The 26,218-nt window shown below is 45.5% G+C and overlaps 1 protein-coding gene across 1 annotated transcript; it reads right to left on the bottom strand.

Annotated features, from left to right (window-relative positions):
- Window positions 1–1,044: 1,044 nt before the first annotated feature.
- Window positions 1,045–25,534, bottom strand: LOC139054365 (mite allergen Lep d 7-like). Its single transcript, XM_070531247.1, has 4 exons — window positions 25,417–25,534; window positions 21,204–21,274; window positions 4,720–5,086; window positions 1,045–1,331 (listed from the first exon to the last, which is right to left on the bottom strand). The coding sequence occupies exons 1-4, from the start codon at window positions 25,467–25,469 to the stop codon at window positions 1,118–1,120; spliced, it is 705 nt and encodes a 234-aa protein (XP_070387348.1). The 5' UTR covers window positions 25,470–25,534; the 3' UTR covers window positions 1,045–1,117.
- Between the last annotated feature and the right edge of the window lie 684 nt (window positions 25,535–26,218).

Below are 26,218 nucleotides of genomic sequence, written 5' to 3'. Positions count from 1 at the left end.
CCGTGCGTATGCGGCGACGGGCATAACGTACATACAAGCTCAGAGCGTTGCAGCGCTTCGCCGACACGCTCTCGAAACACTGTAAGCCGCTAGTTGACCACGCTTGACCATGAGGTTGTAGATTCGTTGCGACGATCGCGGCAAGTTATAGCGAGGTTTTACTGCATTCAGCGCGATCAATGCGTGTTTTCGCATCGGTCAGAAAGCAAAATAAAATCAAAAGCGGGCCGCAGCCACAAGGCCGCACTCATGCCGAACATAAGTGTTCAACGACGCAACATCTCAAGCAAGATACATTTGGCGCATACATACGTGTTATGTCCGAATCCACGCGTCACGAGCATTCTTTAATTCAAAGCCAAATCTGGCGATCCCTTTTGCACTAGTGTACAGTCGGCGTCACCCTTGTGTCGAGCGCGAGAACGGCGGCCGCCGGGGTATTCCTCAGCCAGCCAGCCAACGGTAGTGGCTGGGCCAGAGATTCGATGCCGCGCGTGCCCAGAGATTTTTTTTATCTCGAGCCCAGCAGCTACCGTTAGACGGCGTTGGCTGGCTGAGGAGCACCCCGGCGGCCGCCGTTACCGCGCTCGACACAAGGGTGCCGCCGACTGTAGATGGTGCAGATTTAGGCTGTAGCCAGACAAAGCACGCATTCGAGTTAAAAACGGGGACCCACAAACGCACGCGCAAATATGTTATCTCCATGGGCTCATCAGGGAACGAATTGTGACCCACATGCTACATCACTCGCGAATGCTTTGAGTTGTGAAATTCGACGGGTATGATGATCATGCACTGACTGCGTAGTTGGCAATATTGCTGTGCAAGATAACAATGATAGCACCACGCGTATATATGATCTAAAAGAGAATTACTCACATGTATGTCAGAAATATTTCGCGAAGACCGTTTCCCTTAGCCTTAGAGTTACCGGCACTCCAAGGACCCCGTCTTCAACACTTGTGATATATCAAATAAACACAAATTCGAGTGGTGCCTTCCAAAAGTGTCGCAGTCGTGCGAATAGAGATAGTACAAACGCGCTTTGGTCGAGAGTTTATTGGCCTTTTCAGAACATTCCGGCGAGTCAAGCTGGGTCACACTGCGACGTGCACACTTAGAAAGTGAGCTTGAGTTCTCGTATCTTTCTCTCAATCTGTGAGCTGAGCACCTTCTCGACGCGCGAGCGCACAATGCCCTTGAAAAGCCTGGTGAAGTAGGAGGAGAAGAAGTTGAACATGTAGCTGAGCGGTCCGAGACCATTGATCTTGAGGGTGAAGCCCAGCAACTCCTGCACCTTGAACCGACGCAGCTGCACGACTCCGTCCACCCTAGACAGGAAGGAAATACGAATAGTGGGCAAAAAGCAGACCCGAGTCAGCGAAATTCATACGGCTGCAAAGTTATACGGGCACGGGCAGTTCACAAGTATATAAAGGGCGTCCTATCATGCATCGAGCGTCAAAAACACACTCACACACACACAAAACACTGACGCGTTCTACGTCAATAGACTAAGTCCATGTTTTTAGAGCCTTGCTGAGAAATCACCAGTATTTTTTTTAGTCTCTAACATCCAATTGTTTAGTTAAATGTTATTTGCTATCTTTAATTGATGCCCGAAGCGCCAAAATGTCAATTCGGCGGTAGTTGAGAATGGTAAGGCCGGTCGAAATGAGGTGTCCAGCAAGGTACACATCGCGTATTTGCTTTTTCAGAAATAGAGAAAGCCCGTGAAAAAACTCCGTGCCCTTACACTCTGTGAAGAAGGATGACAAGCGAAGCTATGTATGTGGGCCCCTTAATGGCGAACTGCACTTCCGCCGCGGGTCGGCCCGCTATTGCACAATTTTAGGGATCGGCTCACGTATGGGGAGTACTTAACGCCAACTGCGTCACCTCTGCCGCGGGTCGTCCCGGTATTCCACTGTCTTCGGCCCACGTATGGGGGGCGCTTAACGCTTGCTTCAGATCCGCCGCGGTTTGGCCCTGCATTGCACTACCTTCGGGATAGGCCCACGTATGGGGAACGCTTAAAGCCTGCTTCACGCCCATCGCGGGTCGGCCCTGCATTGCACTACCTTCGGGATCGGCCCATGTATGGGGAGTGATTAACGCCTGCTTCAGATCCGCCGTGGTTCAGCCCTGCATTGCACTGCCTTCTGGATAGGCCCATGTATGGGGAGCGCTTAACGCCTGCTTCACCTCCGCCGCGGGTGGGCCCTGCATTGCACTGCCTTCTGGATAGGCCCATGTATGGGGAGCGCTTAACGCCTGCTTCACCTGCACCGCCGTTCGGGCCAGTATTGCATTACCTTCGGGATCGGCCCACGTACGTATGAGGAGTGCTTAACGCCTGCTTCACCTCCGCCGCGGTTCGGCCCTGCATTGCACTGCCTTCGGGATCGGCCCACGTACATATGGGAGTGCTTAACGCCTGCTTCACTTCCGCCGCGGGTCGGGCTAGTATTGCATTACCTTCGGGATCGGCCCACGTACGTATGGGGAGTCCTTAACGCCTGCTTCACCTCCGCCGCGAGTCGGGCCGGTATTTCACTATCTTGCGATCTTGCGAATTCGCATACACCCGTGCGCGCGGAATAGTATATCGACATCAAACAGCCTCAGTGGGTGATCGAGCAAGCTGTTCATCTCAGGCTTGCCGTTAGGGGCAGCGACTGCCTTTGATCTTGACGCGCAATAACCGCTGGGAGCTGGGGACGTATTCTCGGACGATCACTTACAGTTACATTTTCGCGAGAGTAAGCACTTTATGCATGCGCAAAGGGTCGCGCAAACGCGATGAAAGAGATGATACTCGAGAAACTCACCGTAAGTGCTCGCCCGAGAATGCCGTGTTGGCGTGTCGTGGAAAGAACACGCGTTCTGCTGTGGCCGCCACTCGACCCATTAACAAATGAACGGCTTGCTTAAGCGGGACGTTAATCGACAGATATTCCTTTAGTGATTGAGGAATTCTTCAATTTTGATGATGTTGGGAATGTTAACAACTTTTCGGATCGTCCTTTCCATGGTTAAAGCTAAATGAAATGTTTAAATGAACAATGAAGGTCAATAAAAGCGCTAACATGCCTCATTAAGTGTTGTAAACAGGCCATTTGCGTTATTCATATGGGTTCGGTGACACAAATATAACTAAAGCTAGCACTTCACACAATGATGACTCCATTAATACACTAAACTGTTCTGTTACTCAATAAACCTTCGGTTAGTGTGCACTCGTGTTGCTGCTTTTTATTCTCGCCTTTAGTCTTTATAGCGCCTCCTTTATTTGTCAAGCTACAATTTCGATCTCTAACTGCTCAGAGTGCACAAAAAGATAACAGCTCGAGAAACAAATATCTTAGGGATAGTTGCGACTTGGGGTGGTTGGAACGGCATTTTTTTACACACAGCTATCACATTACAAAAACCTAGGATACATTTTAAATCTGCACATTTTAGGTCTGCCACTGAGTAACTTCTCATATGATTAAACCATCTGCTTGCATGTTGCATATTCTTTAACCTGTTTCTGTCGGCGCTTTTTTGTTTATTTATTTATATGATATAAGGATATGCTGACGCTCAATTTAAGGCACCGGCTACTCCTTAGCTCTTGTAAGGGCTTAGCCTGCAACATACAGGGTTTAAGATTGCATATCAAATAAACTTTTCATACAAGCACCAGAAATTGTCAAGCAGCGTTTTCACAGTAACACTATGACTTAAGAAATACATGGTACATACAATATACAAGTTAAATGACTCCACAGTTCTCTAGAAGAAAGTCTCAAAAATACAAATGATACTTTCGTTTCCTTTCCTGAAAACACGGCGCTCGCTACTTTCCTGTCGAGAACGATGCGTCACGCTGATAACGCGCATGTCGTTCGTGACTGGGAAGTACCGGGCTCGCAGCGTTAAAGGGAGGAAACGCGGGCAAGACAGATGACGATTATTGTTGTGGGACAAGATAAACCCCCAAAGGGTGTAAATTTTTCTAAGAGCGTGGGACAAATATACACCCCAAAGGGTGCAACCGTTTTAAGAGTGTAGAGCGTAGGCAAAGTTAAACCCTTTGGGGTGTATCTCTACCACGCAACGATAGTCGTCATCTGCCTTACTTGCTTTTCCTTTCTTGAAAACGCCGCGCCTTCTACTTTCCTGTCGAGAATGCTATGTCATGCTGATAACGCGCATGTCGTTCGTTACTGGGAAGTACCGGGCTGGCCGCGTTAAAGAAAGGAAATGCGAACAAGACAGTTGACGATTATCGTTGTGTGGCAAAAGGGTGTAATTTTGCTTAAGAGTATACTGAACAATGTCAGCACCCTTAAGGGTGCTTGCTTATCACAAGGGTGACGCCCCTACCGTTAAGGCCTTACAAAAATATGTTTAAGGGGTAAGAACAAGTTGTTGGTGGGAACCAATGATGGCATCTTGTTTGCCGACTCTGCCGACATAAAAAGTGCATTAAATAATGTTTCATATTTATCCCTGTGAAATTCTCCTGTCGGATATTTCTGTGCGCCCAAGGCTGTCAGAATGATTACGTAGTTTTCAGCTACGTCTTTTGTCATCGCACACATAGTTAGAGCTCCGTTGTCGTCCTTTGAAATCTTTCGTAAGGCCCTAAGGGTAGGGGCGTTACCCATGTGACAAGCAAACACCCTTAAGGGTACAAACATTTTTACAATGCATGGGCGCCAAACTCACTGGAGCGCTTCGAGGAGCACGCGCACGTAGTCAATGTGCACGTGCAGGTCCGCCGTGGGCCCGCGGCCCATGAACTTGACGTGAGCCTTGCTGTCCAGATCCAGGGCGCCGACGCCCACGTCGGCCAGCACGTCCAGTCCTTTCTCGTCCATCTGGAAGCGGCAGTTGCCCGTGCGCTGCACCGTCGACAGGCCCGTGAGCGTGGTGTTGTACAGGCGAGTCTCGCCATGGAAGCGCACCAGGAAAGTGCGATCAAAGCTGGCCACCTGCTCGGGCAAATGCAGCGGGTCTAGTGTCTCCGACTGGCTCACGCTTTCCAGGATCTGGTCGAACACCTCGTTGGCATGCTGCTCGGTCGCGGTCTGGTCTGCGGCGCGGCAAAGGGTGGCCGCCGCAGTTACCTTGTGGCGCTATGCAGAACATTTTTACTGCGACAGTCTATACCTTCTACAAGTCGTCATCATATACGATTGTGAGCTTAGTGCCACTACAAGACGTACTGTTCTGGTCATTTCAGTCGCGCTACAACTACACAGGTAATTGTTCTTAAAAAAACAAAAAGCCCTTCATGTACAACACACTGCTGGAAACGCCTGAAGAAAGCCAAACTACCGAACGAACATGTTGATCAGCACAATGCGTCCTGCGCGAACGTTTTCAGCTTAAAACAAGAAGAGGAGCGGTGCTTTTTTGTCGTTTCTGTCTTTCTCTTTCAATTTCGTTTTCTAGTCTATTCGCACCGCATCAGAAGGATACATAATAAAGTTCGGCAGCATGTTACACTCCTGTAACACGTGAAGGTAAAAGCCTGCCGCACACTTGGTAATGCAGTATGTTATACGATCGGAGGGGTCAGACTCCTCCGAGGTGAGGGGGGGGGGGGGTATGCAATGCTTTATTGATGGTTCGGATACTTGTTTTGAGCCATTTCCACTGTACAAATTCCATATTTTATTTATCACGAACAAGATTTGTTTCTTTTGATGATTTGCATTGAACTTTGTATATATTATTGCACCTTATTTTTTCCCTTGTTGCCTATCAAATGTACATCATGCTGTACTCCACACTGCTAAAATCCCAACTTGTGATTGGAGTATATTACAAGTAAATAAATAAAAAAATTGAGGTTTTACGTGCCAACAAATTATAGACCGATTTCAGTACTCCATGTGTTTTCCAAAGGTCTGGAAAAAGTCATTCCTTCAAGAATAAGTAAGTTTTTTGACAAACATAAGGTAGTATCTAAGTCACAATTTGGTTTCAGAAGAGGTAAATCTACAGAAACAGCGTTATTAACAATGAAAGAAATAATTTTGAACAATATTAATAAGAACTTGAATACGGTACGTGAGCCTTTTCCTTGATTTTAGTAAGGCTTTTGACTGCTTAAATCATACGATTCTTGTTAACAAACTTAAAATGTACGAAATCCGTGGTAGACCATTCACATTGCTTGAAGAATATCTCCAAGACAGAAGCCAGTCGGTGTCTTTAGATAATGAACTTTCATCCCTTTGCCTATCAGTTGTGGTGTCCCACAAGGGAGCATATTGGGACCCCTTTTGTTCAATACGTACATAAATGATATTGTAAGCATAGGTCCTTCCATTGATTTTGTGATATACGCGGATGATAGCACACTACTTCTTTCAGGCCCTAACCTTAACGATTTAATGGTGAAATGTAATGACCTACTAATAAGTTGTCTAGGTGGTCAAGGATGAATAAGTTAAGAATTAATCCTACAAAGTCCAAGGCTAGAATATTTCGCGCAAGAAACAAACCGATAATACCGCGTTGCATGCTTCACTTTGAAGATCACCAAATAGAAATAGTTGAAGTGCACAAGATACTTGGAGTATATTTTTCCTGTTATTTAAACTGGGATGCCCATACTGACTTTGTCTGCAAGAAACTCTCTTCCGTCTGCGCGGTTCTGTCGCGATGTCGTGAAACTTTACCCTTGAAATGTAAATTGCAAGTTTATTGCGCACTTTCTTTTCTCACCTTAACTCCTGCAATTTAGTATGGGCCACAATGACCAAAACAAACAATAATAAGGTTCTCGTACTGCAAAAGAAAATTGTTCGAATAATAACCAATGTTGATAATACAACTACCTCCAAGTATGATTTCGAAGCACATAACATTGTCCGGGTCAACCATTTGTATCACTTTAAGTTGTTGCAAAAAATGTATTTTTCGACGGCATCCATTGCCGATTTTTATATGCGTCATGCTAACATACACACAATAACTATTAATACATGGAATATACCACGTTTCCGCACTAATTATAAATTACAAATGTTGTCTTACAACCTGCCCCATGTTCTAAACATGTATAAACACACAATAGTATATACCAAAGCTTAGCTGCGGAAATATTTTGTTGAAATGTGATTTTATGTCTTTTTGATGTTTTGCTTGATTATTTCTTTTATTTAATTCTGAACATTTGTGTGACCATTTGAGCGTTTCTATTTCCCATGTTTAAATTTTTGTGCAAGCATTATTAGACTCTGTATGTATAACTGGTGCACGTTTTCTCTTTATTGACTGTAACTATTGTATGTGCGTCTGATTTCTGTACCACTCGTGTGCTACTGCTTGTAGGGGTTTTCTGGACATAGTCAAGCTGCTCATGCAGCTTTTTGCCAGAAAACCCTCCAGTTGAACCTGTAAAATAAACTTATTATACCTATTATACTTACACTAAAACCGATTTATGATTATGAGGTACGCCGTAGTGGATGACTACGGAAATTTCGACCACCTGGGGATCTTTAACGTGCACCTAAATCTAAGTATACCGGTGTTTTCGCATTTCGCCCCCATCGAAATGCGGCCGCCATGGCCGGATTCGACTCCGCGACCTCGTGCTCAGCATGCAGCCCAACATAGCCACTGAGCAACCACGGCGGGTAATAAATAAATAAATAAATAAATAAATAAATAAATAAATAAATAAATAAATAAATAAATAAATAAATAAACAAATAAATTGCTTACAGGGGTACGAGTCATTGTATCTTTGCTTGCTTACGGGGGTATGAGCCGCTGCTGCTGATGATATTTTGTACCACTCGACTGAGACAACGCGTTGTTTTGCGTATGAGCCATTGCAACGAACCACTTAAAACTTTCGGCTACCATCTGCAACCAACATTTGCTCTCTGTATCTGCATGATGGCGCTAACCGAAACTTGACTTACAACCGCCTGTTTCAAGTATTGTGGTAGCGTCGTCTGCTACACTGGGTGGCGCATAACGCCAAAGAGAAAGAGGTTCGCAGGAGCGCGCGCGCTACGTGGAATGCAGTGCATGGGTGCACAAGAAAAGAAAAAAAAAATGTCGCAGTTTCGCCCGGAAGGCGAAGCACCGATCGCCAAATTAGTGGGCAGTTATACGAAGTAAGGATAGTAGCTTTATCGACCGTGTAAACTTGTAAACATAGGCATGCTAACCAAATTAGCAATCATCCATGGTGTCACGCACGCACAAGCAACCTTGAACACATCTCACTCGATGACCGCGGAAGCTCGCTGTCAGAATGCTAGTGTGAGGAAGCGCGGCGACAGCAGCGCTTCCTCCCACCAGCATTTCGTGCTCCGTCTCGCATCAACGCGAACTAAGCAGCAAAATCAGTGCGCGGCGGACTCTGTTCCCGTCGCAGATGGCTTTCGAGATACAGCGGCCCGGAGCAGGACGCGCCCCCCTCCTTCCCCTCCCGCCGGTGCCTTGGGCACGACAGAAGACGGCGTGCTTCCTCCACGCTTTCCTCCCTCTCGTGCGCGAGATTGAGCCGCGATCGCCAGCTCACCCTCCCAAACTTTCTTTCGCACATGCAGCACACGGCGCGCTGCAACGATTTTGTCGCTCTTGGACTTTATAACGGACCTCCCGCCGACGGCGATGCCAACGGCAGAAAAGCGCTTGGAGTGTCCGTATAGTTTCTATCGCAATACAAACAAAATTTGAAGACGAGCTGGACAGGCACGTACCCAGGGGGGGGCCCCGGGGGGGCCCGGGCCCCCCCCGAAATCTTGTGGCGTACCCCCCCCCCCCCCTCCCCACGCACGCCACCACTCCTAACACATTCCTAAAGCGCCGCCAGATCAATGTTGAGACTTGGCAGCTGTTCATCGGTCGGCATTATGCTGCCTTTTTCACTCCTTTTATATGGCGGTAGTTATCGGCATCTCTTGTAATGTGAAGGAAAGTTTTCTCATAGATTCCGCATTGCCTTTGCTTCATTATTTCCTTGAATTAGGGCTCGCCGCGACGCTGGCAGATGCCCGGAACCATATACACGTGATATGGGTGGGAAATAAAATAATGTGAAAGAGCGTCAATCATGAAAACCTGCAATAACCCTTAAACCCATAAGCAAGATGACTGTCGCCCGTTACCTTTTCTGTTTTTCCCTAATTGTATAGCACTTCTCGTGCAAAATTGGCAACTGGAAACAAAAATCGCAAGGAGTTGAGAAATTAAGCGATCTACTAAGAGAGAGAGCCAAGGCAACAACCAAACTGCAAGCAAAAGCGAATAATAAAAAAAGTTAACCGTTGGTTATGAGAATATTTATGGATCAACATCTTTTTATTTAAAAAGTAGAAAAAACGCCGCCGGAAGTGGAGAGCAATTACTTGTTTTGAATGACGCTTCTACAGTTATCGGTCGAACCGCCTCACGTAGCCACTTCTCTGCTGTGCTTATGTGGGTGTTTTTCTAACCTTTCGCGGTGAGCTCAGTACGTCTAGAATTGCAGAGTCCTGCGCTCTACGCGGTTGTATGGGACTGGCGGCCGCACAGCGTTACGCAATTCGCGGAACTGTCAAAACTGATCCACAAGGCGAAAATAACTGATATTCGAAACTATAACATGAGAAAGACTGAAGAAGCCGTAAAAAAATGAACGCAGCCTGAAATCAGTAAATAAGAAGCCTGGCATAGGACAAACCATGATGTATTCACTAAAATGTAAGAAGGATAATATCATAAGCAATCTCGAAGATATAGTAAAAGCAGCGGAAAAATTCTAAGCTGACCTGTATACAGCACCCAGAGCAGTCACGATACCTTACTTAGAAACAGCAATGAACAGGATACAGAAACTCTCCTATAACTAGCGATGAGGTCAGAAGGGCCCTGCAAGACATGCAACGATGAAGAGCGGGAGGAGAAGGTGGAATAACAGTCAGTGGCGTAGCTAGGTCGTCTGGCACCCGAGGTCCGTAGGTCTTGTCACCCCCCCCCTCCCCCGGGGTGTAGCCGGCAGTAAGAGGGGTGTCTTCAGACGTATATGGCACCCCCCACTGGCCCCTTGCACCCGGGGCCCACGGCCCCCCTGCCCCCCCCCCCCCTTTTGCTACGCCACTGATGACAGTCGATTTAATCAAAGATGGAGGAGACATAATGCTTGGAAAACTGGCGGCTCTTTATACGAAGTGTCTATCGACTGCAAGGGTCTCAGAAAACTGGAAGAATGCAGACATTATACTAATCCACAAAAAGGAGACTTCAAAGAATTGAAAAATTATAGGACCATTAGCTTGTTCCCAGTATTATATAAAATATTTACCGAAATAATCTGCAATAGAATAAGGGCAACACTGGATTTTGTCAACCAAGGGAACAGGCTGGCTTCAGGAAGAGATACCTTACAATGGATTACATCCATGTCATCAATCAGGTTATTGCGAAATCTGCAGAGTACAATAAGCCTCTCTATGTGGCTTATATAGATTACGAAAATACATTTGATTCAGTAGAGATACCAGTAGTCATAGAGGCACCACGTAATCAAGGACAACAGAACGCTTACGTAAAAAGCTTGAAAAATATTGCTACATGCGTGTGGTATTTGTTTGTTTGAACGAGGTACGTGGGCGCCATCACTCAAGAAAAAAGGAGGAAGAACGAACTGGGCTCGCGCTGTGAATCTAACCGGTCAGCGCTGCAACCGTTGTTGTAAATATAGTCTGTAAATAGTTTCTCGTCTTACTGACTCGTCCTTCGCGTAAGAATATCTACAGAGGTTCTACAGCTACCTTCATTCTGCACAAGAAAAGCAGGGACATTCATGCCTATAGAGAAAGGGGTCAGACAGGGAGACATAATTTCTCCAAAGCTATTCACTGCGTGCTTAGAAGAATTCAAGCTATTAAACTGGGAAGGCTTAGGAGTAAAGATCGACGGCAAATATATCAGCAACCTTCGGTTTGCCGATGACGTTGTTCTATTCAACAACAATGCAGACGAGTTACAACAAATGATTGGAGACCTTAACAGAGAGAGTGTAAGAGTGGGGTTGAATATTAATATGCAGAAGATGAAGATAATGATAAATAGCCGGGCAAAGGAACAAGAGATCAGGATCGCCAGTCGGCCACTAGAGACTGAAGGAGTACGTTTACCTAGGTCAATTAATCACAGGGAACCCTGATCATGAGAAGGAAATTCACAGAAGAATAAAAATAGGTTGGATCGCATACGGCAGACGTTGCCAGCTCCTGACTGGAAGCTTACCATTATTATTGAAAAGTAAGGTGTGCAATAAGTGCATTTTGCCAGTGCTGACGTATGGGGCAGAGACTTGAGAACAAGTTAAGGACCGCGCAAAGAGCGATCGAACGAAGATTGCTAGACATAACGTTAAGAGAGAGAAAGAGAGAGGTTTGAATCAGAGAGCGAACGGGTATAGCCGATATTCTAATTGACATCAAGAGGAAAAAGTGTAGCTGGGCAGGTCATGTAATGCGCCGGAGAAGGAAAGCGCAATCGAGGACGACAAAACACTAAGTGGAGCGATGAAATCAGGAAATTCGCGGGCGCTAGTTGGAATCGGTTGGCGCAGGACAGGGGTAAATGGAGATCGCAGGGAGAGGCCTTCGTCCTGCAGTGGACATAAAACAGGATGATGATGATGATGATGGTGATGATGATGATGGAGGTGGTGGGCCCCCCCCCCCCCCCCCCCCCCGAAAAAAAATCCTGGGTACGTGCCTGCGAGCTGAGGTATTGTGTCTCTGTCTCAAGGCTTGTCCGTCCCCGACGACGAAGGCTGCTTTTTCTTCCGAAAAGGGTCTCGCCTTTACGCCATGTTCGTGACTTTGAACTTTCCGACGAGGTTCAGCGCTTTCAAATATTGTATCGCTGTGACTGGACATTATTTTAGCCGTATATATGGAAACCAGGAGTTCATTCTCATGTGCTGTAAGTCTGTTCAAATATCAAATTTTTCAAATTTTCGAAAAATAAAATATGGGTTCTAATACTGAATCGAAAACCGAATATTTCTCTGCGCAAAAAATATTACTACAAAAGCAATAGATAGATAGATAGATAGATAGATAGATAGATAGATAGATAGATAGATAGATAGATAGATAGATAGATAGATAGATAGATAGATAGATAGATAGATAGATAGATAGATAGACATACAGACAGACAGACAGACAGACATACAGACAGACAGACAGACAGACAGACAGACAGACAGACAGACAGACAGACAGACAGACAGACAGACAGACAGACAGACAGACAGTTAGATAGATAGATAGATAGATAGATAGATAGATAGATAGATAGATAGATAGATAGATAGATAGATAGATAGATAGATAGATAGATAGATAGATAGATAGATAGATAGATAGATAGATAGATAGATAGATAGATAGATAGATAGATAGATAGATAGATAGATAGATAGATAGATAGATAGATAGATAGATAGATAGATAGATAGATAGATAGATAGATAGATAGATAGATAGATAGATAGAAGTGCTCACTTGTATCCCTTTTAGAACTTATGTGATACAGATTGCCGGTGGAGACAAATCACTGTATACTCCAAATAGCGAAACCTGTGAACACCTGCTGGCAGCTGAAATACAACAGCGCTTTGTGTGACCACGACATAGCCGAAAGGGATACTCTCCTGAAAAATCTGCCACAAAAGAACCTTCCACATACGTGTCTGCAACACCTTGTGTTCCCCGAAGGACCAGTTATAGCCCGTAAAGAAACTTCGCGTCTCCTTATTGGATTCTTAAGAGAGACTGGTCCGATGGACATGTGGTGAAAAACCACAGTGATTCTATAAGAGACGCTCGGGCGGAGCAATTGCAGGCCTTGATCGCCAGGCTAAACAACAAGCCTGTTGCTAAACCACCACAACCACAACACAGCCAAATGATGAAACACCGTAGCATATCACTCGGCCTGATGGACCTATAAAATGCTGTTACTCTGATAAAGATGACCAACATCTAATTTCAGTAAATGAGAATAAATAGCAACGCTAAATTAGTTGCCTGATGAAGCATTTTTCAACAATCTATTTGCGTTTATTTGCAGGAGATATGTTGATTGTAACGGAGAAAATGAGGCGCCATAATTATTATTTTGTTTAATTTTTCGTCCGATTCGCAGCGCGGCACGTTAGCATGTCTTCACGCATTTCAAATTGTTTTCGAACGTTTCGGCCATTTTCATTCAGAAATAAGTTCTCGAAGCTCACTATAGCTTAAGTCCTTGGTTCTTTAAAGTGCTATATAATGCTTCCTTATCGATAATCATACTATTAACTGGTCTCGTGCAAACGTTCTCCGAATATCATGACGTCATAAAGACATGGCAACTTCAAGCCAATCTTTTATTGCGGCTTACTCACGCTAAGACTGACGCTTTTGGTATTCCACAAGTTATGTATAGTTTACCAATCCAGATTAGCTTCCTCTTCTAGTGTCCCTTTGTCAAAGTAAAACTTGCGAGTTCCACCAAGGCATGTCAGGCATCTGAAGATTTGCGAGCATCTTTTGTTAGTCAGTTGCCTGAAAGTTATTTTCCGCGCGCTCACCCAGCGGCCGCCTTGCGGTGCAGCAAGCCGCCTGGAACACAAAATACGGGTTCACTCGGAACAGAGCTCGGTAGATAGAGGTTTTATTCAAGAGAAAGGAGGAGAGGTGGCAGAAAAAACTACAGAAGGTTAGTCCTATACAGCTTTCGCCGTAAAAGGCGAGGTAGATGTCAATGCTATACGGGAAACAGAAGGCAATGGAAGCCGTCGCTAAGAAGAGACCTTATGCATGAGTCCTTGCAGGGAGGATGTTGTAACCAGACTAGGCCTGATATTTAGTTCAAATTATTATATTACAAAAGTTCGAGTGACACATTTTCGAATCGAATATCAAGAAATATTTAGAATCGAACGCTTCGTGTATATAGAAAGCTTCTCTTTAGATTCGATATATTCTTTAGAACCAAAAAGAATCAAAATCCATTGAATATTTACATACCGAACACAAATTTCTGTTCAGTCTAGCTCTCAACTTTTTTCGGACGGCTCCGTGAACTGATCTACCTCAGATTTATCTTGGAAAGCGAATCGCTCTATATTTGGCGCCCGTTTTCGCAGCGGTCGGGCTTTCATCGCCGATACGTGCTGACGTTATTGGTAGATTTCTTTTTATACAGTTTAGAGCTTCTTTGTTATCCGCTCAAGTGCCAAACGACTGGAGGACAGCTCGAGTTGTGCCAATTTTTGAAAAGGGCGATCCCTTGTCGGTAGAACATTATCGCCCAATATCATTAACTTCGTCATGCTGCAAACTAATTGAGCATATCATCGCGAACCATATCACCAAAATTTTAGAAATAAATTATATATTAACAGGTTGCCAGCATGGCTTTAGAAAAGGCTATTCATCTACGATACAACTGCTACCTGTAATTCATACATTCGCAATAACCCTAGATAATAACGGTCAAATTGCCGCTCTTTTTCTAGATTTCATTAAGGCATTCGACAGAGTAGTTCATTACAAACTGATTCAAAAACTTAAAGTTAATAATCTTCCTAAGATTATAGTTTCTTGGATAGCAGCTTATCTTTTGGATCGTGTGCAGTTTGTCTCAATTGAAGGTAAGAACTCCAGCTGTCTTCCCGTAACATCCGGTGTACCCCAGGGTAGCGTCCTGAGGCCACTGCTGTTTCTACTCTACATAAATGACATTGTCATCGTTGTTACACCACGTACGCAAATTAGATTGTGTGCGGACGACTGCTTCTTATTTCGGGAAATATCTTCAGTACATGACAAGACGGAACCTAATCTAAACTTACAGAATATACAAGACATGGTGATAGGTCGAGCATGGCCTTGAACATAGACAAAACAGTCTGCCTTCGTTTTACTCGCAAGAAAAGCCCTTTAAAATGTGAATACACATTGGCCGCTTCCGCGTTAAAAGAAGTTGAAAATTATAAATACCTAGGAATAACCTTTTCTAATAACCTTTCCTGGAATTTACATATTAGCAATATTTGTTGTTCTGCCTTCTGTAAACTTTGCTTCTTAAAACACAAACTGAGCAATTCACCTGCCATGAGTAAACCAGCCGGAGTTGCTCAGAAATCTGCCTCTGATGCTTACCGCCAGCACGCTATTAAAGCCAACGCACTACTTACTGCCTCTGCTGCGAACAAACGCGCGCAACCTCATCCACTTCGATCTGCGAGCAAGCGATAGCGCGAGAAGGTGAGGGATGCGAATGGGCGCAAAAAGTTACGGGCCCGTCCTGGGCCTGTACGATGTAGCGATTCATCGTGAAAACAATTCACCAATCATTACGATACACGCTAATGTGAAATTTGAGCACGTCTCTCCAGGTGCTTTGAATTCCACCGGTTGCGTCGCTCATTGTTCAGAAAAAAGCGTAAACACTGGAACGCGTGGCTCGCGCGGAGCGCATCCTCTAGCGGCGGCGCTGACGAAGTAGCGCATGCGCAGTGGGTCCGAAGCTCACACCAGCGCTTTGTTTCCGTCGGTGGACGCTCTTGCCGCGCACCTTAGCAATGACGTCATCGGCGACCGCGTGATGGCGGACGTTGCTATGGTGCCTGGTGCACGCTACACCCTTAAGCAAAATTACACCCTGTTGCCAGACAAAGATAATCGCCATCGGTGTTGTCCGCATTTCCTTTCTTTAACGCGGCGAGCCCGGTACTTCCCAGTAACGAATGGCATGCGCGTTATCAGGATGACATAGCATTCCCGACAGGAAAGTAGCGGGCGCGGCGTTTTCAAGAAAGGAAATGCAAGCAAGGCAGATGACGATTATGGTAGTGTGGCAGATATACACCCCAAAGGGTCTACCTTTGTCTAACACTCTAATAACAGTTTACACCCTTTGGCGTGCCCCTTCTGCCACACAAAAATAATCATCTGCCTTGATGTGTTTCCTTTCTTTATCGCTGCGAGCCCGGAACTTTCCAGTAACGAACGGCACGCGCGTTATCAGAAGGGGCACTCCAAAGGGTGTAAGCTGTTCTATGCTGATAACGCGCGTGCCGTTCGTTACTGGAAAGTTCCGGGCTCGCAGCAATAAAGAAAGGAAACGCATCAAGGCAGATGACGATTATTGTTGTGTGGCAGAAGGGGCACGCCAAAGGGTGTAAACTGTTCTTACACTCTTAAAACGGTTGCACCCTTTGGGGTGCATATTTGCCCCACAACAATAATCGTCATCTGCCTTGCTTGCGTTTCCTTTCTTGAAACTCGGCGCTCGCTACTTTCCTGTCGAGAATGCTGCGTCACACTGATAACGCGCATGCCGTTCGTGACTGGGAAGTACCGGGCTCGCAGCGTTAAAGAAAGGAAAGGCGGGCAAGACAGATGACGATTATTGTTGTGGGACAAGATACGCCCCAAAGGGTGTAAATTTTTCTAAGAGTGTAGAGTGAAGAGTGTACTATGGTGCTACTATGGGAGCTCTGGTGAAAGCAGTGCAAATAACTTTAAAAGATAGACGAATACCAGACAGTTGCCGACAAAGTACAATGAATTCAATTTATAAAGGTAATGGGGACGCATAGACTGTTGACAATTACATCGGTAATATACAGATTAGCAATGCAGGCAATCAGATTAAAGCTGCAAGCATGGGCTGAGAATAATGGCATTTTGGGAGAACTTCAGAATGGCTTCAGAGAAGGTAGGAGTTTGGATGATAACGTATTTGTTCTTACTCGGTGTATTGAAATATCAAGAATAGAAAGCAGACCGTTATATGTGGCCTTTTTAGACATTACAGGAGCGTTCAACAACGTAGACCGCAACATATTATGGGGATATTCTGGAAGGCGCAGGCTTAGACGACGATTGTCTACAGCTTTTGAGAGCGATTTACCTAGAGAATATCGTTTGCGTTGAATGAGAAGGGATGATGAGAAACTTGATATTGACAAGGGACTGAAGCAGGGGTGCCCTTTGTCTCCACTGCTGTTTATGAAGTACATGGTGAGGATGGAGAGGGCGCTAGAAGGAAGTAATATCGGGTTTAATCTCTCATACATGCAGTCGGGTGCAGTAGTAGAGAAGCACCTTCCAGGTTTATTTTATGCGGGCGACATTATGTTGCTAGCTAACAAGCAAAGTGATTTGCAACGTCTGGCTGGCATCTGTGGACAGGAAGGCGATAATTTAGGTTTGAAATTTAGCGTTGAAAATAAGGTGTTATGGTATTCAATGAAAACAGTGAGCAGACGGTGGAGATACAGTGCCAAGAAATAACTCGGGTAAAAGAATATATATACCTTGATATATGGACAAACGAAGGTAATAGATATATGGAAACACAGGAAAAAACAATAACAGTGAAAGGGAAAAGAGATGCAGCCATAATGAAGCACAGAGCGCTATGGGGATACAATAGGTACGAGGTGCTCTGAGGTATGTGGAAAGGTGTAATGGTTCCAGGACTTACTTTTGGAAATGCGGTTGTTTGCTTGAAATAGAGGGGTACGGGAAGACTACAAATGAAGCTGTGCAGGGTGATATGGGCTGGACTTGTTTTCCAGTGAGGGAAGCTCACAGTAAAATTGATTATGAAGAACGACTGAGGAATATGGAAGACAGTAAATTGGCTGGGAGAGTGTTGAGGTATCTGTACAGGAAAAACATTGACTCACAGTGGAGGAAAAGAACTAGGAAGCTTACCAGCAAGTATGTGACCTGTAGGGTGGGCAACACAGCAACGAAGATGGTCAAGCGGAAAGTCAGAAAGGCTGAAATAATCTCATGGGTGGCGGCAATCGAAAGGAAACCTGCCATGAGTAACTACTTAAGAGGAAAAAACGAAATCAGGAAAGAAACAATTTATGATAACTCAAAGGGAAGCTCATTACTTTTCGAAGCGAGATCGGGATGCCTTAGAACACGCACCTATAAAGCGAGATATAAGACGGAAGAAGAAGCATGTGCTTGCTGTGGTAAAGCTAGAGAGACTATGTAGCATGTTTTATTAGAATGTGAAGACGTTTACCCAGCGGTCGATTTAGGCACCTCTGGCATCCTTGAAGCCCTTGGGTTCAGCGAGAGCAGGGGGAATGTAAACATGTCTGACTAGTAAGAGGGGATTGGAAGATTGGTGGAAGAAAAGTGGGGAAACGAAAAAAAAGGACGCACAAAAACAAAGTTCACATTAGGGGGTCAGAAAGTTTGGTTATGGGAATTCATCGTGTGTTCTTTTTTCTTTTTTTATTAACCTAGGCAGGACATTAGGCAGTATAATAGCAAGATCCTGGTGGCGCAACCCACCGTCCCGTTCCAAAGGGGACGCTCATAACAACCATCCATCGATCCATCTATCCATCCATGTGGTAGCGGCTCGCTGCTGTGGAGCCCATCTCGTGCGGCTCTCCTCTTTTCTTCTCACCCTTTCGTCATGCTCTCATACTCCGCTTTCCTACACATGCTACCGCTGTACCTTCCTCCTCCGCTTTTCTCATCGCGCGCTCTTCGCTATCGATGTCTTTCGTCCTCCGCTGCACTCCGCCCGTTCGTTGTGTAGAAGGAGCGGGCGCCTAAGAACTGCGCTCTAAAGGGCGTGGCCAGAACGGGGACAGAAGGAAGGGCGACAACACCAGCTCTTGTTATGCGCCCTTAACGGCTCTGTTGGCGCTCCGTTTTCATTATATGACACCTTATACCAACTCGCCAAGTTACAAATTATTCTGCAATGTAACGATTCTATTCCGATTCTATTCCAATCCTTTCCGCGTTTCATCAGTAGTCGATCGGCACTCTGTACGTATACGTTTACCTATAGGAGGGCGCCACCCCCCCCCCCCCCCTCCCTACCCCATCGAGACCCCCTTGACTATCATCTCGATCAGCCCGCCGTGAGCGGTGGATAAGAAAAGAATAGAATCGAGCGAAATGAATCGCTACGTTTTACAGGTTCTGATCCACTACCGCCGAACACCGTTGTCAGTGCGCGCACGCATCTGGGCACAGCGCGATACGCAATCCGCTACCACGAAGTACATCCGCGAACACGTGCGGGCAATGCGCTTCGAACTTTCGGCTGTGGCGGATACGTTGACCTTTTTAGAGGTCTATCAGGAACAACGCATTGAGCAAGCCTTCTTTACCTGCAAAAGCAAATATACACAACAATGGTCATGAATATACGTTATATCTGCTGTTGAAGGGATTGTACTTTGCTTGCTCGATGTGTCAATCATAGGCTTCATTAATACAGCATCGACGCTGTTCCTCGTTTCCCATTTGGTATTGATCACCGTTCCACAGAGAGGCCACCGTGCATGCAGCTGATGCCTCGCTCGCCCTTTCGGTAAGAGATTCTTGAAAATGGTGTGCCTCCACTGCAGTTCCACCCCAGAGTCTTCAGAGGATACCGCGGGGGTTTCCTCGGATAAGTTTGAGTAATGCTACCATCGAAAAAACTGTTGCGTCAATGTTTCGTGTTAAAAAACGCACAGTTCCTTTTTTTTCATTTCTAATTTTGCAAACAAAGTATAAAGTTCCCTCTCGCGTAAAATTTGCGGTTGCGTTGTATTCGCGTAATTACAATGACTGCAATTTCACATAATATTTTGTTACGTATGGAAGCCGAGAAGAATGAGAGCGTCTTCTTACAGGAATGCATGCCTGCAATTAAGGTGCGGTTGCAGGAGCAAGTCCTATGCTTACAGAATTTTTTTTTCTCGTGCCTGTCAAGCGCTGACGTCGATTTTACGTGCAGACAGTGCAAGGCGAGATGCTTACCTCGCATGGTGTGTGGCTGCGCAATTTACGATACCACGTGCGATTAATAAATGACAAAGAAGGGGACGGCGCACCTGCTGGCGATGACTTCCCCACTTACGAAGAAATCGAAACGCACGTAGCCCCAACAGATGTGTTTATTAATTAGGAGCACCGAGACAAGGAAAAGTACGGCGAGCGCACCGCCGTCAACGACAGTCGCGTCACACGCAGCCGTGGCTACCCGCGCTTTGCCAGTACATCGGCGAGGGACCAATGTGCGCGACAGTGGTCCCATCGCCGGCTCGACCGTTGAAGAAAAAGAAATCATGATGACATGGCCTTTTCAAAACCTGCTTTTCATTTGGCGCTTGCGACTGTCTCGTCACGAACTAACCTCTATTTATTGATTTTAAATGACTATTGACGCGGTGACAAAACAAACACAAATTTTCTGACTGCGCAAAATGACTTCCAATAATAATTACTTCCCTTCGTTGGTACACTATACATCAGCTCCTTAGTTAGATAATTTGTTTGTTTGTTTGTTTGTTTGTTTGTTCATTATACGGGGTGACCATTTTTAAGATTTCCGGAATTTTTAAATGTTGCCTGTTGCAGTTAACATAATTCTAATCCTTGAACTGGTATATTCAGACAGGCGGACATTACCTGCACTAGAACTCAAAACACATATTCAATTAATAAAAAATCCCTAATTAAGTTCTTAATTATTTACTTTGTGGCACATACTGCAATTTCTTATTTGTAGCCGACGAGTTTGCAAGACGTATCCACTTGGAATAAACTTCCAGACTGACACCAGTTTGGAGATACGCGTCATCAAACTCGAAGTAAAAATGTACTGTTGTTCCACTTCTTCAACAAAACGTCTTTTATACATTAAAGCACAAAAGTGACTGCCATGGGAAGGCCATGTATTTCGTTCCACACTTTGGGAAATAATATCTCAAAACAGGTGCCATCCTGGAGATTCATTTAAAATTGATACGCCTGGCGAACTCACCGGCTGAAAATTTTAAATTGCAACACGTGCCGCAAAGTAATTATTTAAGAAATTATTTACTGAAATTATGTTAATTAATGGAATATGTGTTTCAGTTTCTCGCGCTAGTAACGTCCGCCACTTCTATTATCCATTTCAAGGACAAGAAATGCACTCTGCCACAGGCGATGTTTAAAAAAAAATTCGGGAAATTAAAAAAATTATCACCCCGTATTTTTTTTTTTTGTTGGCTGCTAAACTGATTGCGCGAAACAGACTTTTAAACCTGTCTCGGAACTGAGACTGTCTATTCTATATTCCCTTTCTGATCTGCTCGCATAGTGCTCGAACAACCATCGGCCGTACGCATGCGCTGTGCGCAATCGGCTCCACATTCGGCTTACTTTGCGCCGGAGCGGCAGCGACGAGGCACAGCAGCCAGAGCAGCAGCATCGCTGTGTACTTCCACATGGCTCTTCCGAGGGGCACACAGGAAAGAAAACAACATTAGATAGTTAGTGCGGCAAACTTTTCCTCGCCGATGCAGTTCGACAGCCAGTTATCTAACAGGATGTGCTTTTTTTTTTTCGAAAGGCGTTGAAATGGGGATTTTAGTCGTTCCTCTCAGTGACGTTAGCCCGAGCTCGGTCAAGAGTATTTAGAGTATAATTTTAAGCCATATCACTATTAAAACGTGAACCTTACTTTTGGTCCAAGGAAAATGTACTAATACAATTACGTTCAATATGTACAGGAAGATAGAACATGAAGGGAGTAACAGTAAAAATATCAAAACAATATCACATGCAAAAGTAGTCAAGATGTTGCAAACATAGCAAGTACCACATCGCTAAATTAAGGTGACTGTTATTGCAAGTTTGCCATTATTACAAAGGTGAACCGGTCATGCGAAATCCTATCGTTCACAGTCGAATGTCTTAGAGCACAAAGGCCCGCCTTCTTCCCTTCCTGCTCCTAGAACTGGTCGCCGATTCCCTTCTCTGCATTTCAACATAGAGCTCTCTCTTGCAAGGGCAGAACGATATCTTTCAACGCTAAAATAGGTAACTAAACTCGCCAAGTTATCACCCTAAACCTGCAGCTAACTAGTTCAAGCAACGTCATTTTATTGCACTTCATCCACTAAAGTACGGGACTGGTGCATCAGCAACCAACACGAGCGACATGGATGCAGTACTCAGCTCAGAGCTCTCGCAGCACGAGCGGTTGGTGCAAAGCTGAAGAGCCACCTGTCCGCGCAGGGTTGACGCGGTTTACAACCGAATGAAATGAAGCCCTTCTGCAACGGCGTATATAAAACAAACTGTGAAACGCATTGGTCAATAATGTTGCTATCTGGCCTTGCTGGTGCACTAGAGCAGAAAACACAGCACGCGTTGCAGATAAATGATGAAATGGAGCCCACACTGCGCCAGCTGACAAGAAATTTCTTTGGAGGATCGTGACCGTTCGTAAACCAGATGACGCTACTGTAAAGCTTACGCATGATGGCATCTGCGTTAAAAAAATAATGGTGGTACGGCGAAGAGGACCGAAGTGACCAAAAAACTTTTGTGGTGTTGAAACGACGTTGTTAGGACTGGCAAAATATTTAATTGTTAGAAGAAAGTGCTCGTAAATATAAGCGAGCAAAGTATGTTAAATTCTCAAGGGTGTCGATAATGCCGAAGAAGTAAGGAGTCAAAGTAGTGCCTCTGTTCTATAACATAAATGAGTTGGCAGTAGAACCTCGATGAGACGCGCTTCTCGGGACCACGAGAAGTATTCGCATTAGCAGAAATTCGTATGATACTTCTCAACCACAACAGCAGCACCAAAGCGAATGTACGAGAGTCTTATTTATTTATGTTGATTACTTTTGGTTTGGGATTTGTCTTTGGTTCGTTTCTGGCCCTTTCTTCCCACAATGACATCCACGGGACCCTTAAGTACAATGCGTAAAACTTCACATTCGCCCCTTAATTGACTTGCATTTAAAGCGCTCACTGCACACAGTAGCGCTCCTAATGTGCGCATGGAATTTGTGAATGCCATGGAAGACAAAGAGTTCATGCACCGACATCGCAGCTGTACACCGCGGCCGTACAGTCCTGACTGTGAGGGATATGTCGCCGCGCCTCCGCTGATTCGGATCAGCCATCGTAACTGCAGGAGAACGTTCGAATCATCCCGAAAGAAAAGGCGTAGTGCATAACGCATTCTGGACTGGACTTGTTTCAAAATTTGTGTCATTCAGACATTCGCATCAGCTGTGAATTTTTTTTTTCGCTTTGGTGTGGTCATTTGTACAGTAAGCTTGTAAATCATGGCAAGGAAACGGAACATTTAAGAAAACAGTACAGGGGAGTATGGAAACAAAATTTCTCCCCAAAGGAAACATGCTTTGCTTCGTGCGACGTTGATTTTCCGAGCATAGACTCACGAACTCCCCGTTACTCATTAAGTATATGGCGAGGACATGAGTGCGTGCACAGGGGTCTGTGAAACACTTTTCCTTGCGCTAAGGTATCCGGGAGGATCTGTTCACTTGCCGATTTCTCTCCTTTATTGCCGTCCTTTCCAGTACACCTGCAGACGCGTCGCACGTGTCTCGCGGGTCGCTTCAGCAGAGGCCAAGGAGACGTGTGGCCTTTGTTTTCGCATGGGCGTCATTACCGCAGCTTTCTCCCCTATCGGTCCATTACAGGCATTGTCAAGTGTGGCCTGTACATCGGCTTTCGCCCCGCCGCATATGGCGAAAAGAATGGATCAGACAGTCCGTATTTCTCACTTTTGTTGACCAAAACCAAATAAAAGCAATAATTTCTTTCGTCGCCAATCGATCAAATCGTCCGCCGGCCCTTATGCGCGTTATACGTGACGCGAGAAAAAGCGAGGAGGTAGCGCTATCGTCGCCACTGAACGCGAAGACTTGCTACGCGCCCGGCCTTGGTGCATGTATGACCGGCGAATGTCTGGGCCACAACGCTTCTGCGAAGAGGACGTGACCCGGAACTCTTGCGCACTATGGAACTCGGAACTTTTGTGATTCGCGGCCGGCGAATCACAAGAGTTCTGAGGAATGAAAACTTTTGGGAGTACGGCCAGTGAGCCTTGCAGTGAGCGCTCAAAGGAAATGCTCGAGATTCAATAGTATCCGCACGTAAAGGGAATAATCGATAACGTTTCGCAAACAGTTCTGAACACGTGTAGCGCAGCGATATATCCTTTTGGGAGCCAGCTGGCATATCTCGACGCTGTTATACAGAGGGGGCAATATTAAAGTCAGGAAAACACGGTACTGTTCCACGTTAAGCATGCGTGATGCTCCACGTGGGAATCTTTGGACGGACAGCGTCGTGATGGGAATGCCGACAAGAATGTTTGCTCTGAGAAAGCGTAAAGGTCTTACCAGCTTATGACATCTGCCTAATCAACCCTGTTGAGCACGCACGTGCTCAACAATAATAAATAATATAATAAATAAAGCTATGCGGCAAAAGCACATAAAAAAAAAGAAAGGAAAAAGTCGATGGCGTCGCGGAAAAAAACGCGGTAGTGTCACTGACAAAATCTTCGACGCTTCGAGTAGACACTTCGCGTTAGTACATGCCTTAAAGTTGATCGCTAGGCATCTGCGCCATTGGATGATACATGTCGTTATAATAGTTTGCTTTGCGACATATCGCTCCACTTATAATTTGTGCGTGCGAATCACATAAACAGGTTGTTATAGTATATAATCATACTGAAGTTGCAGTTGGTCTAGTAGACACCTACTATTTATTTAGCATATTCTGGTTACAACATATTATTGACATAATTATGATTGCGCTTTCTTTTTTTCCCTGTCATCCTCCTGTTACTGGTCGTTCCGAAGAATGACTGCACATTTTTTTTAAGCGAGTTAATTAGTAATTTACGACAACTGGCAGCGAAGCTTTCCAACCTGTTAGCACGGAGAGCGAGAGTAGATGGAATATGGAGGACCAGCATAAAAAATAAAATAAAGAAAGCAATGAAAGCAGATAAAAAATGAATAAGAATAAATAAAAATAAAATAAGCAAACTTAATTTTCTTTCCATCCGCTGTTGGTGTTAATCAAGATGAACAACGCCGCTTCTTTTTTTTTGCCATATACTGTACGATCATCAGATAAAGCAGCTGTGATATCCGCTCAAAATTTGTAGGGGGTCAGCCATATACCGGCGGCGTATAGCGAGCGGTAGTTGAGGTTTGTATAAAGCGAACCGCAAACCCGTGCGTGCAGACCGTGGAGGACACCCAGGCCTATCATTCAAACACGCGAAAGATGGCTCAAAACTCAAGGTCATGGTCACGCACTTAAAAGCCCAGCACCATTGTAAATCGAAGAAATCGAAAACGGTTACTTTACAATAAGGGAGGAAGAGCGTTCAACACTAGCCGTTCTTCTCCGGGAATGGAAAGCCCCGCGCAAGGCTGTGATCTGACACGTGCTGCTCGCACAAATGACGAAGCGCATTCCACATCCCGCGCTCTTGGACCGACGGATTATTACTCTTCATCGCCTACCCGCGCTCAACCAGGTCGCTGCCTGTCCGCGATTTCAGCGAGGTTTGAGGAAACGTGCTCACCGGAGATTCTTGCAGACCGTGGAAGATGAGCAGGCGGCCGTCGTGCGGCGCATCGTGCGGTCAGAGCCGCCTTTATAGGGAACAGCGGCGAGGGCGAGGCCAACGCGGGCCCTGCGTCAGATGGGAAGAAGCCATCTGCCGGGTGAGACCGCCAGCCGTGCCGGAACCCACGGTCTTCGCGACGTGTGGGAGGCCTTGGCGGACACGCCGGGCCTGAACACGACGATCAAGGGTTGCCTGCGTTTTCCGGGAGATAATGCAACGTCAAGATCGTACCTGTTTGCTCCCGAGTTAGTGCTGATATACATAGCGGATTCTGCGAAGGACATCCGACGAGGGAGGCAACCGAATGAGGAACTGAAAATTGGGTGACAGAATTTTTTTTCTTCGTTTCATTGTAAAATGTTTGACCCAACACAGAAAAGACGGCTGCGGAAAACTGCGAGACACATTTTTTTTTTTCGCTGCACAGACGAACGATTCGACGACGCGTACGACGTGACCGAGGAACTATGCGCTCTGCGTCGGATTGCAACCGCCCTAGTGCAGTGCAAAGTGCCGCTTGACGTCCCTTTGACAATATCTCTTTATATATAGCTTGTTTGGGCTGCGTTGCAGTCAGGTACGGACACGCGGGGAACAGCGAGTCTTGCAAACTGCCTTCACTTTTCTTTTTTTGAAACCGCCACATGCGTCATAAGACCGCTCGTTTTACGTTAAAGAAAGCCTGGATCCACGAGAGTAAAGAGTTGTCGTTGAGCTCCGTAGCTGGTACGTGCTAAATGGTGACAGCAGCGTTAAA

This window comes from Dermacentor albipictus, chromosome 1, assembly GCF_038994185.2.
Source record: "Dermacentor albipictus isolate Rhodes 1998 colony chromosome 1, USDA_Dalb.pri_finalv2, whole genome shotgun sequence".
Taxonomy (NCBI): Eukaryota; Metazoa; Arthropoda; class Arachnida; order Ixodida; family Ixodidae; genus Dermacentor; species Dermacentor albipictus.
The sequence above is the reverse complement of the archived record's forward strand: the minus strand, read 5'-3'. Positions and strand labels throughout refer to the sequence as shown.